The sequence below is a fragment of the Miscanthus floridulus genome, chromosome 1, assembly GCF_019320115.1.
Source record: "Miscanthus floridulus cultivar M001 chromosome 1, ASM1932011v1, whole genome shotgun sequence".
NCBI lineage: Eukaryota > Viridiplantae > Streptophyta > Magnoliopsida > Poales > Poaceae > Miscanthus > Miscanthus floridulus.
In genome coordinates this window covers 166,962,350-166,976,243 of record NC_089580.1, presented here as the reverse complement: position 1 = coordinate 166,976,243, position 13,894 = coordinate 166,962,350, and the positions used below count along the sequence as shown (strand labels likewise).

Here is a 13,894-nt window from a genome sequence, read left to right as displayed (position 1 = left end):
GGCCGCGTCCGCTGGCGGTGAGTAGGAGGCAGAGAGGCGTGGTGATGTTCCTGCACCAAGGAAGCGTGCTGCGAGCGCGGACGCCATCGGTGAACGAAAGGCGAGCGGATGCGGTCACCGCGCCCTTCTGAGGCGTCGCCGGCCTCGTCCCTACCTGCTCTGGGCACGGCGGAGCAAGCTAGGCGGTTAAAGAAGCGGGTTCGTACATGCGCGTCTTCAGGCTAGGGCCGACATGTGACCCACAATCGGGGGATGCCTCGCCGGCGGTCGTGGCGATGCGTGGGCTGAGAAGGAGCCAGTTGAGTCGATCCCCCCCCGGTTGAAATGAGGGGGCGTGGGTCATGGCCTAGGAGCGGTCCTCAACTAGCGGGCCCATTGTCATCGGGTCGGGGCTTCAGAGCCCTACCACTTCCATCCTAGTATGCCTTCTTTGTTTCTTTTCGATCTTGCTGTTGAGTTTTCTAGAGTGCAACTAACTTGTATTTTTTTTCGACAGCGGCCAGATGCTGATGGGGCTGAGCATAGCCCCAACTCCCATCCGAGAGGATTGGAGGCCCACCTTGTAGCGCGCCATGGTGAGCGATGGGGAGAGCAGGGTGGTGGTGGCGGGTCCTTCCCTTCTAGGGGCACCGCCCCTCAGGTCGGTCGCCAGTACGGCGACAGTGGTGGCGATGGTGTTGGCGGTGATCCCGGTGGTGATGGTGGAGGCCACGTCGAAGGTAACCCTTACGGCCCTTCCTCCACTAGCTGTAGCAGAAGAGGAGAGAGAGACCAGGCTCCCTGCCTCACCGGGCGAAGGGCCGCACGGCTCACCCTCCTGGTCAGAGCTAGAGGTGCTCGAGGGGAGATGTAGCTAGGCTAGAGCACCTATCGGTGGCCCGTGAAATTGAGGTCATGGAGATCCCTTCTGATGGTGAAGTAGGTGACGAGGTGGAGCCACCGGCGCCATCGCACCATCACAGGAGCTGGCGATGGTTTGGTTGCCAGCTGGACCTTTCAGCGGGCTAGAGGCCACTGGCCTGGTGTGGCCCTACCCCGAGGACCTGAGGAAGGTTCGTTTTATCCTTTGGGATGCATAGGAGTGTCAGCTCTAGGATGTGCTTGGGGGAGAGGACTTGTGATGGAGTTCGATCTCACCCAAACCAGGGTGAAGCTAGAGGAGGCCCTAGAGCGCATCAAGTTCATCCAGCAAGCGGTCTCGATCGACCTGCCTCATGTCATAGAGGTGAGTTTTCTACATTCATCCTTGACTCCTTGGTCTTTCATTAGTTGCCTCAGCATCCTTATTTCTTGTTCCGCAGGGTCTGGTGGAGATGTCGAGCCGCAAGCCCTGTTTCCTTCTGATGGAGCACGCCTGGGTCGCTGAGCTTGAGCACAAGCTAGAGTCCACCGCCGTGAGTCCCAAGACCGGGCAGCGGAGGTGACCAGGGCACGGGCGGTGGAGTTGCTCGCGGTGGAGTGGGCAACCGCCACTGAGCGGGGGCTTGAGGCGGTAAAGGTCCACCAAGCGAAGATCAAGGCGACACTGTAGAAGTCCCTGGCAGACACCGAGGTGGTGCTCCAAAGTTCCCTGGAGACCCTAGAGACAGAGCGGAAGGCCCTAGAGTCAGAGCGGAAGGCCTGGTCAGAGGCCGACCAGGAAGTGCTCGTGCTTCAGGGTCGGGTGATGGGGATAGAGGAGGCGAACGCCTGGCTGTGAGAGCAGGTGACTCGGTAGGAGGAGGGACTCTCCATCCTTGAGAACACCCACCTTGGTACATACCTTTTCCGCTTTTTGACGTGTTGGTTTCTTCCTTTAGCTTGCTTCTAAGCTTGTCCCCCTTCTTCCAGAGCTGGGTGGATAGGTGGAGTCATTGGAGCGGGACCTGGAGACGGCCAAGGCGATGATTAGCCGGAATGCGGAGGCGCTGGCCAAGTCCCTTAAAGAGCGACATGCTCTCGAGGGGGAACTTGACCAGATACGCAACGTTGCCTAGCTCATCATCTCGGAGGCCTTTAGGTCAGCGCCAAGTACCAGCGCGCCCACCATCCAACTGGCAGAAGTTCCGGATAAGGTTCGGGCCCTCATCACCGATGGGCTACTCTACATCCATATCAGGGACTCACAGGTTGTCCCAGAGAGGAATGCGCTGATGATGTCAACATCGATGACATTAGGAAGGAAGTTGCACCGCTTCGAGAACCTACGGATGTAATCCCACAGGGACTTGGGCTCCTACTGGCATCTCTGAGGTCCCAGGAGTTCCTAGGGCGGACATATGTCTCCTAAAAGTTGCCGACAAAGACCCTCTTGAGGTTTGCCCAGTCGCGGATGCTGTCGCGCTGGTGGAATTTGAGCCAAGCTCGAACATGTTCCCCTACATAGATAGGGAGGTACTGAATGATGAAGTGGTCATCATCCACTCCACCGGCTCGGTGGGCGAGCCGGAAGTCTTCAAGCCATATACCAGGGTTCATCTCCCTGGTATACTTAGCGATGTTGGTAGGCGGTCAGAAGTGCTATGGGAACGGCGCTCTCTGGATGCGTCGGCCAAAGGCCCATGGTCCCAAACCATCTGGGCTAGGACCCCGGTCGTCCGGGCGGTGACCATGCCTGGAGTGCGTTTCACCACTCTCCGCGATGGTTCACCCGGGGTCTGTGTCGCCTGCCCTCACTACCACTCAATGGACATCATCATCATGTTGGGCCCGACGCCGGTTACTGATGACGTTGTGAGCGTCTTGGTTCGACCTGAGCCGCTCGCGCACAGGGGGGCGGTGTGGAGCGGGCGCCAGGTCAGACCGTGGCGTGGCTGCGGCCTCCTACGCCATGCTCAGTGGCTGTAGGGGTGAGCGGATGGAGTGATTCGTCTGGTGCGTCCCTACTCCCCTGCTGGGGAGAGAGGCCGCGAGTCGGTGTCGTGATGCGGAGCTCTCTGCCTACTGAACGGCAGTGGTTTCCACCAATGCCCGGAGGTTCCGGTGGATCATCTGTTCGTGGGGATCGTTCGGCTCGGGAAGACCGTGCAAAAGCATTGCCGCAGCGGTGAACTATTGGGAATCATTCCCCTTGTCTATGATGTTGTGCTGGACCTGGCGGGCGTGACCCCGAGCACCGCTCGCCAGGTTACATGCACAGGGCATGGCGTGGTGCGCCGAGCGCGCTGACACAGGTGGTGGCTGGTTCTGCCACCGTTGTTGTAGCTCCTTGCCGTGCTCTTGTGTGAGCGCAAGGGCCCCTGCACGAGGGGGCGAAGGGGTGTGAGTCTACAAGGACTCCGCTACCACCAGCGGCTGTCTCAGAACATCTGTCATAGCGCACTCCCAGGACGGACGATGGCTAGGTGCCACGTTGTTGATGTTGGAGCCGTCACTCATAACCTTGTCATCTATGAGTTCATAGAAATAGGTGGGAGCATAGCTCGCCATCCCCATGAATTTAGATATGAGAGGAGGCGGTGTCAGCATCTTTTGGAGCCCCCGGGCGTACGCGTCCGTGGGGGACGCGATGCTATAGGTGGACCGGTCGAATGGCAGTTGCGGTAGGGACAGCGGGGTCCCTTTAGAGAATCGGCAGAAGATAGTAAATAGCGAGTAAATAATAGCATGTATATTACTCACAGCGGGGTTTAGGCAGAGCGTTTGTTCAGAATGAAGCGTAGGCACCTCGTCATTGAAGTCGTCGGGTGTCCTAGAGCCGATGGAGGGCGCCCCTCCGACGGGCGCCGGAACAAGTGCCTCCTCGCAGAGGTGTAGTACGCCGAGCCGGTCGGCGACGAAGTCCAGGCTTTCGAAGAGGAAGGCCTGGGACGGCTCGAAGGTGGGAGGCCCCTGCATCCCAATAGGTGGGAGTACGGGGAACCCTAGTGAACCAAAGCGAGTCGTATCGCCTGAGCCCGCCATGGTGAAGGTGGCGGAAAAGTGGGACATCCGATGACCAAAAGTGTGAACGTACAACGTCTTCCCCACTGACAACGCCAACTATCGGTGCAGAAAGTGACCAACACATAAATATTTATAGTTTTGCCATAAGTTGTGATCAGATGTGACCTAGCACTCAATGACATAGGGTTTATACTGGTTCAAGCAACGTGCCCTACGTCCAGTTTGAGTCGGTCGGTGACTTTATTCCTGAGCCTAGGTGCTCGAAGTTTGTTGTGGGGTTACAAATGGAAGGAAGAAAGATGGGGGTGCAAGAGGTCCGGTTGGACTCTGGCCTGAAGGGCCGAAAGTGATGGGAGCTCCTACGTGCGCTGAGTGTTTTGAGTGTGTGCTCGAGGTTTGAACCTAGCGGTTCTGTTGTTGTGTGTGAGTGAACTGATTCTCCCTTTTGGGAGAAAGCGCATCCCCTTTTATAGATGAAGGGGATGGCCTTACAAGAGAGAGAGAGAGTACGTATGCTAAGTCTTGTTGTCCACGCCGTTGGGTACAAGATAATTGTAGGCGCCCATAGCACTGTTAATGTCAGATATATGTGGGAGGTTACATCGTCTTCTTTCGGTATGGTAGATGTCGGTGCCTGCTACACTGTTGATGCCTAGAGGCTTGTAAGGGGTTTTACCGTGTTCGTCTGGTATGGGAGTTTGCTGGTGCCCACAACACTGCTTGGGTTCTAACATGCCTAGAATGTTGCAGGGCACTCTTCTGATATGTCATGTTGATACTGTCCTGCAGGTGTGCAGGGTACGGTCTTTGGTATTGCTGTTGACTTTGAGCGTCCTGCTTTACTTGCTCCACCCGTTTTCTGGTCCTCACCGAGCGAGCGTCCCCGGTTGGTTGGTCCCAGTCGGAGAAGAGCTGTAAGCAGAGGTTCGGTGTATCCCCGGTCGGTGACGCGGGTCGAAGTCGGAAGCGGTGTTTGGCCAGGCCTTCCGGTCGGATAGGCGGGCTGGAGCCGGAAGCGAGCGTTGTTCCTTTTTGGCCAGGCATACCGGTCGGAGAGGCGGGCCGGAGTCGGAAGCGAGCGTTGTTCTTCCTTAGAGAGGCCTTTCGATCGGAGATTGGATCGCCCTTCTGGCCTGTTGTTTAGGTATTTGAGCCAGCCCAGGAGTTACGCGTCATTCATAATGTTATCTGCTGGGCCGAACCTTTGTTGGAAAATCGGTCCATGAGGAACCACAGGTTTATGAACCCGACACTAACCTTAAGATGATTCTTGGCAAGATCAAGCAAAAAAAAAAAGAGTATTTAGTCTGCGTACATGCTTCGATCTTGTACATCTCCACAATGAATTTCTCAAGGTTCGGCCTGCCTTTGGTGATGTCATAGTTCATAAGATGAGAATAGTATATCTGAACCCTTTCCAAAATTGTAACATACGCTATATCCGCCTGAAAGGAAATCGAGCATTAGAAAGAGTAAAAAATTTGGACAATCCAAATGAAAGGAGAAAAAGCAAACCACATTTCAGGTCGTAAAGGCAGTGAGTTACCGAGGCCTTGATCAGTTCCTATCACATCGATATTTAAACACATGAACGAAGTATTAAATATAGATTAAAAAATAACTAATTGTATAGATTGCGACTACTTTGCGAGATGAATTTTTTAAGCTTAATTAGTTCATAATTGGACAATGCGGTGCTACAGTAAACATATGCTAATGATGGATTACCTAGACTTAATAAATTCGTCTCGCGGATTACTGAGAACTTGTGTAATTTATTTTATTATTATCCGAACACTTACATGTGACACCCTCATATGACAACCGATATGACACCTCTAAACTTTACCCCTAGATTTAAACACCACCCAAGCTAAATTGGCCTGGGAAGAACGAGCCGTCCTTGAACTTTGTCAGCTCAGCTTCGAGTTTATCCAGAGCAGCAACTGATGATGGGAACATACAGTTTGAGCGATGCAACATGTCAAGTTGTCAACGAGTCCAAATTGCAATCCTTTCGGTCTAAGCAATGGCCTTACCAACTTCATCTGAAACGGCTGCGTGGGCCATCAACGGCGAGTAGAGGACCTTGGTGAACGCATTGGCATATGCGATCAGCTCGTCAGCAAACTGCCTTTTTGCAGCATCCTGCAGGAAACCAACACACACATCCTCATCCTCTGCTCTGAGACGATCAGAAATCGCTGCAACGTTGCGAGTGTTCCGCTGCACTGAAGGTGACACTTGACAGGTACCTCTGGGAGCAGCGCAGGGCCGTCGAAGTTGCTGTCGATGTACTCCCTCCGTACAGAATGTAATTATGGGGTCCATATCAATTAAAGTAGCTCAAATTTAACTAAATTTATAGTAAATACAGAGTAGTATTAATATTTATGTCTTTAAATAAATTTATTATGAAAATATATTATATAACTAATCTAATGATACTAATTTTATATTAAGAATGTTAATATCTTTTAATATAATTTTGATCAAAATTTAAACCGATTGACTTATCGAAAAACAAGAATCCTATCTTTTTTGACGGAGCGAGTACTTGATCAGGTCCAGGCTCTCGCCCCTGACCTCGTTGTCGTGCTCCAGGGAAGGCACCTACCGAGAAACAGATGTTGTCTAAAGTGTTTCACGAAGAAGATGCTCAAGATGGTGGACATGTACTACAACTGTAGACCCAACATACCGTGCCCTGTGGGTAAACCTTCTCCTTGTACCAAGCTGGTTTGTCCTGCAGATCAATGGCCACCAGCTCCATCGTGTCCTGCAAACCCTGAGGAGGAAGCAAACGAAACGAGGCTATTATTTTTTTGCAGTAAATTTTCACTTGTGAAGACGCAGTAAAACCGAAAGTAGCAGAAACCTTGAAGTTCCTGGTAACCCAGGCGCGCTGAGCGAACGGGCAGAAGTAGCAAATGTAGAGCCTTCGTGCCAGCAAAATATGAGGAAAAGTCACTCACTGATTTACCGTCTGACCAGCGCAAAGGTTTTCTTTTCTTATGGGAAACAAAAAGAAAGGAAGCGTGGTATTGAATCGGACGGTGAATTGCCTGGTGGTGCCATCGAAAATGGGAGGTGGAGCCGAGGGCCGGCGGGAGCGTCTCCTTCACAGAGCTGCCCACAGACACAGACGTCCGATTCCATTAGCTAGGGACGCGCACAAAACGGCAATCACAGCACAGCATAGCATGCATCCTCCTCGACTCGTCGTACGACGACGACGACCAATCACCCACCTGGAGCTGGAGGGCCCTGCGGCTGCGGCCATGTCGACGGGATGGGACTGGGACGTGTTGGAGACGCGACACCGGCAGCGGCAGTGGTTGATTGGCGAGCGGTGGGCGCGCGAGTGCGGTGGTGACATGATCGTGATCGGCCCACGTTTTTATACGAGTGGATGGGCTAATGGTGTTCTAGTGATCGCTGTCGTCGCCGTCTGCTAAATTGCGGTGGCACTCCACTTGTGAGGACTTTGGCCGATAAACTATGGCTGAAAGTACTGTTGTTTGATTTATTGTGAGAGAAAAATATTATTCGTTGGTTGAAAAAATACGACTTATATAAGCCAAGCGAACAGGGCGCTTATTGTTGGAGTTGAAGAGTTAGATGACGTAATTGATTGGATCATCTTTGCCTCTTTGTGATGCTTGATCGATCCGTATTGCCCACGTTCAGGTGCTTGCATGTCGTCATCTATGTCCTAACTGCAGGGAGCAAGGATTGCATGAAACCCTTGCTGACACCCAATTAACACAATAACCCTCGCCTCTCCCGAGTGCTCCAAGGGGCGACTCGGGGGCAACCTCGCCCGCGCCCGTCGGGCCCCCTCCCAGCCTCCCCTCCGGCCGCCGTCGCCGCCCTCCGACGTGCGGTGGCGACGGCCCGAAAAAAGGCGCCCATCGCAGCCCCTTCCTCCTCCCCCCACTCCCTCTCACCCCTCCTCCACCATGACTCTTCCCGGAGCTTCTCCGGCGGGCTCGCCGGCCGGCAGGTCAGATCCGGGCTCCTCGGGGCCGGATCCGGCCTCATCCTCGCCGATCTGCGACATCGCGTCCGGTTGTGGCGGGGCTGCTCGTGCTGGAGCGATGCAGGCACTTCGGGCACAGCGGCGGGTTGGCCTTCGCGGGGGAGCGGGCTCGCCGGCCAGCAGGCCGGACCCGGGCTCCTCGAGGCCGGATCTGGCCTCCTCCTCGCCGTCGGGCACCGCGACTGCTTGGCCTTCGCGGGGCCACGAGCGGTGTGGCCGAGCGGTTCCGTCTCAGTCGCGTCGTATCCTCCCGCAACGTTCTAAGCAACCAAGGCTGGTCGGCCGGCCAAGGCATGGCCGGATCTGGCTGGGCATGCCCCTGGGCCGGATCTGGCCACATGTAGGCTGGCAGCCCGCTCCGCGGTGGGCGGGGCCTTGGCATGCGGGCTGGCGCCGCGGCTTGGTCGCTCCGGCTTCGATGTCCGCTGCTATGGTAGTCGTTCTAAGCGGGGCATGGTGTGGTGGTTGCCGGCCTAGCTGCTTTTGCTGCCGGATTCCTTCAGGCGCCCTTGGCACGACTGCAGCCCCTCCCAGACCCACGGTGTTGAATTGCTTGGGTGTCTACCCTGTCCGTCTTCTTGCTCGGGCCGGCGGCGGTGGCGCAGTCTGCGTCATGTTCCTTTCTGAAGGCGTCGTCGAAGCTTGTCTTCACCGTGCGTGTCGCGGGGGTGGGTTCTGGATGAAAGTCCCGTGTGCTTTTTGTCAACGAAGATGGTGCTTGTGGATGTCAGTTCCTTTATGAAGGCTTCCTTGGAGCGCTCTTGCGGCCATGCCTCAGCTCCTTCCACTTCTTTGCCTGGAGTTGCTCCTTACTGTGCTGTACCTGATTGTGCTTCATGCCATTCTTCGCATCGGCCTGCCCTGCCTTAGTTGATGCTGCCACTGCAGTCGCTCGGCTGTTCACAGCGGCTACCTGGTCGTTGTGAATGTTGCTGCCGCAGTCGCACGGTTCACAGTGGCTACCTAGTCGCTATTGATGTTGCCGCTACAGTCAATCGGTTCACAGCGGTTACCTGGTCGCTGTTGATGTTGCCAATGCAGTCGCTCGCTTGTTCACAACGGCTACCTGGTCGTTGTTGCTCTCTTGGCGGATGCTTTGCTACCGTTTCTTCTTTATCGGTGGATGCTTTGCCACCGTGGCTTCGTCTTCTGAGTGGGCAGCCTTTGTGTTGAATTGATTTTTTACTGCAGGTCCAACCGATTAGGGCTGTGGTGGAGGGTCCTCTCCCTTCCGCCTTTCTTGCGTGTTTTCTTGTTTCCTTCTATCTGGTGCTTGGGGGTCTTGGTGACCTTGGAATTATCGGGATGCCTTTTGTTATAACTGTTTCACTATTTCTACTTCCTTTTAATGAAAAACGGGCTATATGTCCGATCGAGAAAAAATTATGAGGGACACTACTAAGGCAAAGATCTGTAGAGGCGCCTCTAAGTTGATGTCCGGAGTACATTACATTATTACTCAAAACTATATATATATATATATATATATATATATATATATATATATATATATATATATATATATAGGGAGAGGCTATTCAATAGCCGGCTATAAAATAAGTTATTCTGTAGCCACCTCCATTTACTATAATTTTATATACTAATTTATCATAATGTCAATACATATTTACGATAGTTGGGTTACTATAACACATGGGGATATTTACCATAACATTATATTAAACAACTTAGTAAGGAGTTACTATAATCTCATAAATTAACATAGTAATTATCATAACTCAAAGTGGCTACAGAATAAGTTATTCTGTAGCCAGCTACAGGATAGTAGTTCTATATATATATATATATATATATATATATATATATATATATATATATATATATATATATATATATATATATATATATATATATATATATATATATATATATATATATTAGCCAGCTATAAAATAAGTTATTCGGTAGCCACCTCCATTTACGATAATGTCAATATATATTTACGATAGTTGAGTTACTATAACACTTAGGAATATTTACCATAATGTTATAGTAAACCACTTAGTAAGGAGTTACTATAATCTCGTAAATTAACATAGTAATTATCGCAACTCAAAGTGGCTATAGAATAAGTTATTTTGTAGCCAGCTAAGTTTTATATATATATATATATATATATATATATATATATATATATATATATATATATATATATATATATATATATATATTCAGTAGCCAGCTACAAAATAAGTTATTCCGTAGCCACCTCCATTTACGATAATTTTATATACTAATTTACAATAATATCAATACATATTTACGATAGTTGGGTTACTATAACACATGAGGATATTTACCATAACGTTATAGTAAACCACTTAGTAAGGAGTTACTATAATCTCGTAAATTAATATAGTAATTATCGTAACTCAAAGTGGCTATAGAATATATTATTTTATAGCCAGGGTAGTAGTTATAGATAGATACATAGATAGATAGATAGATAGACACACACAGTTGATCCACGTACAGAGCGCATCATACGGGATGGAGGTAATGATACGCAGACAAGCAGTACATGTAGCCGGGGGCCCGGGGCATGCACTCTCTCTGCTTTCTGAATTCTGACCAATCCTTGCGCTGTTGCCTGTTGGACTATGTAGCATACGGAGTAGGCTTTTGTAAATTGCAACGTGCTGTCGACAATTGTTCTTTGATCTGGACACGATCGAGCACGTCGTCTTGCCCGCATGTTAAACAGAGCTCAATTTGCTAAATGACATGGCGGCCCCATCTACCGGTTTCGAGTGGGGAAGGTATGTGACCTCAGCATTAGGATTAAGCAGCTCCCATCTGAAAGAGTTGAAGCCAACAAACGTACAGGATTAATCGAAGATTATTCAAATTTGAAATTGTCAGTATAACTTGGCGTAACAAGCAAGCTCTATTTACACTAGTACTGTTATACTGTAGGACGTGCTATCTAGCTAGGACATATATGAGAAAATGAAAACAATTAATTTGCACTATGGTATTTAGATAATTAATTACGTACTTGTATCCAACAGCTAGATGATGGAGCATGATAGTGAGCTGCAGCCTTGCCAACATGTTCCCAGCGCAGATCCTGGGCCCTCCACCGAACACCTGGTACGTGCCTGGCTTTGGCGGTTTCTGATAGAGTGATCAGTAATAATGTCCGATGTTGAATCGTCAGTGCAAGTCCCAATCGACAGTACTATATATGAGGTGAACTAGCTTAGCTTTGTATATACAGTTATACACTCTGAGCCCCTGATCTCTAATAATAAGGGAATTAAATTAACGAAAAAGCAACAGATTACTGCTGAATGAACTTAGTAGAGACTTACGTCCCATCTGTCTGGGTTGAAGCTGAGTGGATCATCATAGTAGTTGGCGTCGGTATGCAAGGAGCGCAGCCACACCACGACCCTCCACCCTTTAGGAATCGTATAACCTAGTACACATGTACTTAAGGAATTTAATCATTGGCTTGTCCATTAATTCTTCATTCTAAAGCATATAGTGAGAAGTAGGACTGAATTATAGAAAAGTGACTGCTTAATATAATTGCCTCTGTACTCGACATCTCTATGTGCCACGCGATGGACCATTGGAGCTACGTTGGCTACTCGAATTGTTTCTTCTACCACCTGCGAAAGACGAAGGGCTCAGATTCTCATAATAAATTGCATGCATATCCATATCCTTGAGCTAGTTCAAAAGCGGCACTTGTTGTATATAGTTGTATTGTGTGACTTGTGATCGATATGCATCGTCGTATATATGTACCTTGGCAGTATACTTCATGCTAGGGATGTCATCCAGGGAAATGAAGCCACCAGTCTTGTCTCTACTTACAGCGCCGTTCTCCTCCTGACATGTGCAGGTTGCCAAGTTCAGATAAACATCATATATATAACTGCGCGGCACTTACATGTATATTCAATTAATTAAGTACCATTAATTCCGCTTGGATTACAATTCTTGAATATATAATAATCTAGACTACCTTATTCAGCAATCGGGCTCTTCGTGGATTTACGGTGCTTAATTACCTCTGATCGATCTGACTCTTTTGCACGACGACGCATAAGCAGTGCCGCAACAAACTAGCTTATTCAAGAGAGAATTGTGTACAAGTAGCTAGCTTACCCTCAGCTTGCGAAGAGCATGGGGAGATTTAGCTAGGTGATAGGCCGCCCACATAATGGCGTTGGAAGTGGACTCGTAGCCCGCCACGACGAGGGAGACGATGTTGTCAACCACCTCGTCGTCGCAGAGCTTCTTCCCTTGCTCGTCTTCCATCTCCATCAGCCCGCTCATCAAGTCGTTGCTGGCAGTGTCCTCTCTCCTCCTCCTCTGGACCTCCTCCCTGAACATCGTGTCTAGCTTTTTGCGGCACTGCATGTATATGATGAGTCATCGTGCAAAAAAATAAATTCAGATTAGAGGTAATTTATTAATATAAGCATGGCAAAATTATAAGAGCGGCATGAAAGCATCTTCTCATGCACGTACAGCGCGAGCGTGACGGTAGGCCGTTCCGGGGAAGTCTAACGGGAACGCCCTGAATCCAGCAACCAGGCCGGCGAACCACCCGTCCATCTTGTCGGTGAGAGGCGACGGATCCCTGCTCACGAACATCTTGCATATGTTCTCGAACGTCACCTGCAAGCGCATGCATTAGTTATTCGATTTATGGCTTCAAATAAACGCATTAGCATGCATCACTGTGCGCCGGAATATATAGCTAATTAAGGAGCATGCATGCGTACTTTCTTGATCTCAGTGGCGGCGGAGATGGTGCCCTTGTCCGCCCACGACCGCAGCGCCGCCACGAGACGCGGCTGGACGACCTCCGCGATGGCCCGGAGCGAGGCGGGGCGGTTGATGGCGGCGAGGATGAACCCACGGAGCCTGGCGTGCTGGCTGCCCTCGACGTTGACCACGCAGGAGAGGCCCACGAGCTCCGGCGCGGGCCAGCGGATGCCGAAGGTGCCGTCCTGGGAGGACTTGAGGACGAACTTGTTGGCCGCCGGCGAGCAGACGAGGACGGTCGGCGAGCCAAAGAGGTGCGTCCGGTACACGCCCACGTCGCCCGCGTGGCCCCCGGCGTAGTAGCGCCTCCTCCTGGCGTGGACGAAGCCGTCGGGGCGGCGCGCGAGCTTGTAGTACCAGAGCAGCCAGAGGCTCTCGCCCACAAATGGGAGGCCCATGTGGCCCGGTGGGAGCCTCACACGACGGCGCCAACGCTTCAGCGCGAAGAAGGCGCAGTGGCAGACGTCGTTGCTGTGCCACACAGCGAGCGCGAGCAGCGGAACGGCGCCGAGGAGGAGGCCGATCCACCACGCCCAGTCCACCGCCGTCACCTGTGCATGCATCGACACTAAGTGGACTCTATCACTCAGTACACTCCAACAGTCAGCTAGCAGGTATGCTCGGTTCGCGCGCTGGCGGGACTAGACTAGTGGACTGCTGTGTTGCCTGTGCCATTAGCTACGCGTTTGGCGTTTCATATATAGGAGCAGCAGCAGATGGCACCTGTGTATACTCCTTTTTTTTCCCAAACAAATCCCCCCCCCCCCCCCCCCCCCCCCCCCCCAACGAATTGAATGAGCTGTATTCGTATCAATTAGAGCAAGTATAATAAACGTTTATCGCTAGCTTACATGTCTATTCAGGGAAAAAATTCTGTAGTAACTATATCCACGATACTTCTGTGTATACATACCCCTAGATGCTTGCCACGTGTACAACCAGATGATCCAACAGCCTACAGGCGTGTGCTCCATCCGAGCGGTGCGAATTTTGGGCGAGGGCCTCCTACGTGCCGCCTCCGTGGGCCACAGGTGCCGGCGCGCTGTTGGATCATCTGGTTGTACAGGTGGCAAGCATCTAGGTTATGTATACGCAGGAGTACCGTGGATACAGTTTGCACATTTTTTCCCTCTATCCATGCAAGAACGCCACATGTATCGAGCAGAAGAATACAAATGAAAT

At 51.0% G+C, this 13,894-nt stretch overlaps 1 protein-coding gene and 1 pseudogene across 3 annotated transcripts; both read right to left on the bottom strand.

Moving 5' to 3' along the window:
* Positions 1–3,246: 3,246 nt before the first annotated feature.
* LOC136466781 (protein IN2-1-like) lies at positions 3,247–7,147 on the bottom strand (annotated as a pseudogene).
* Positions 7,148–10,309: 3,162 nt separating this feature from the next.
* On the bottom strand, positions 10,310–13,399 carry LOC136501008 (ent-kaurenoic acid oxidase-like). 3 transcript variants are annotated; one of them, XM_066496500.1, is made up of 8 exons: positions 12,670–13,399; positions 12,413–12,562; positions 12,047–12,295; positions 11,684–11,767; positions 11,441–11,544; positions 11,242–11,362; positions 10,926–11,044; positions 10,310–10,723 (listed from the first exon to the last, which is right to left on the bottom strand). In XM_066496500.1, exons 1-8 carry the CDS (start codon positions 13,273–13,275, stop codon positions 10,624–10,626), a joined length of 1,533 nt encoding a protein of 510 aa, XP_066352597.1. In that variant the 5' UTR covers positions 13,276–13,399; the 3' UTR covers positions 10,310–10,623. The 3 variants fall into 3 exon arrangements, 2 of the variants coding, with proteins under 2 accessions (XP_066352597.1, XP_066352604.1); XM_066496507.1 differs by having other exon boundaries at positions 11,242–11,348; positions 11,466–11,544; XR_010770151.1 differs by lacking the exon at positions 10,310–10,723 and having other exon boundaries at positions 11,242–11,348.
* Between the last annotated feature and the right edge of the window lie 495 nt (positions 13,400–13,894).

What these genes read in the sequence shown, in the direction of transcription:
- LOC136501008 (XM_066496500.1), bottom strand. Translation starts at nt 13,275, where the DNA reads ATGCATGCACAGGTGACGGCGGTGGACTGGGCGTGGTGGATCGGCCTC. An exon ending in TATATTAAGCAGTCACTTTT is followed by an intron (nt 11,363 to 11,440) that starts CTATAATTCAGT and finishes AAATTCCTTAAG; the next exon opens with TACATGTGTACTAGGTTATA. An exon ending in CATCTAGCTGTTGGATACAA is followed by an intron (nt 10,724 to 10,925) that starts GTACGTAATTAA and finishes CAACTCTTTCAG; the next exon opens with ATGGGAGCTGCTTAATCCTA.